This window comes from Lottia gigantea (genome assembly GCF_000327385.1).
Source record: "Lottia gigantea unplaced genomic scaffold LOTGIsca_1831, whole genome shotgun sequence".
NCBI classification, from domain to species: domain Eukaryota; kingdom Metazoa; phylum Mollusca; class Gastropoda; family Lottiidae; genus Lottia; species Lottia gigantea.
The window spans coordinates 4,975-6,196 of NW_008708333.1; the positions used below are offsets into that span (position 1 = coordinate 4,975).

At 31.6% G+C, this 1,222-nt stretch overlaps 1 protein-coding gene across 1 annotated transcript in view; it reads left to right on the top strand.

Annotated features, from left to right (window-relative positions):
• LOTGIDRAFT_176518 (hypothetical protein) overlaps positions 1 to 835 on the top strand; it is a gene marked incomplete at both ends in the record, with an annotated part of 5,809 nt that extends 4,974 nt beyond the window's left edge. The window contains 2 exons of the mRNA XM_009052477.1: positions 39 to 245; positions 653 to 835. Coding sequence (XP_009050725.1) covers positions 39 to 245; positions 653 to 835 — 390 coding nt within the window. The remainder of the gene's footprint in view (positions 1 to 38; positions 246 to 652) is intronic.
• Positions 836 to 1,222: the final 387 nt, after the last annotated feature.

Sequence of the window (1,222 nt, forward strand, 5' to 3'; positions counted from 1 at the left end):
CACCCAAAACTCACAAATTGAATCTTACTTAATTGTAGAATCAGCTAGAAAATGGAAGTAGTACTGAGAAAGACGTGGTAGAACAACTTCGTAAAGAATTAGAAGCTAAATATAGAATGGAGTTAAATCGTAAACTAGATGAGGTCAATCTATATTTAGAAGAACAGAGTCGAGCTCGCGATAAATTAGATAGATCCAGGGGAGATAACGAGAATAAAATTCTATCGGATAAGAAACGTCTTGATGTAAGTATTGGAATGGAATTTGGATGGACTGGATATTATCCATTGAAAAAACAATACAATATTATTATCTATATGGACATTAAAAATAGATATCATGTTGACAAGCCTTAGTATCAAATACCATGTAGGGATTATTTACTAGGAGGTCTGTATAAAAGGGATGATGAGTTGATATACCTTTGTGGGCACATGGAAAGGGATATTGAGTTGACAAATTAAATATTCTAAAAGGGTATGCCTCGATGGCTTTGTGGCATATAGTTAGCTAAATGTCAGCTTGTATGTTGATAGGAAGCTGTCTGTATCACTTTATAAGTTTAAAACGTGACGTCTAGTTAGTATGCGATTCGATAAAAATTGTCATTCATTTGCTCACTTTTACTCTTCAACCAAATTGATACTTTCAGGATGAAAATACGAGTTTAAAGTTGAAGTATGAACAGGCCGTAGCGGCAAGAGAAAGTAAAGAAATAGAATCAAGACGATATCGTGATCTTTACGAGAGTGAAATGAGATGGAGGCTAAGATTAAGCGATCAGTTACAAGAGACGACTGATAAAACTTTAAGTCTCAAATCAAAATTAGCGTAAGTTTAAGACCTTCTCTTTATTGGGCATGCCAAAATGTCAAAAGTGACTATTTACCATCTTTATTTATCAGGAAAAAAATATAATCTCATAATAACTTGATCAGTATTGTTAGTCATGTGACTTGTAACTTACTATTCTTGTAACTTAATATTCTTGTAACTTGTAACTTACTATTCTTGTAACTTAATATTCTTGTAACTTGTAACTTACCATTCTTGTAACTTGTAACTTACTATTCTTGTAACTTACTTGTAACTTACTATTCTTGTAACTTACTATTCTTGTAACTTACTATTCTTGTAACTTACTTGTAACTTACTATTCTTGTAACTTAATATTCTTGTAACTTACTATTCTTGTAACTTGTAACTTACTATTCTTGTAACT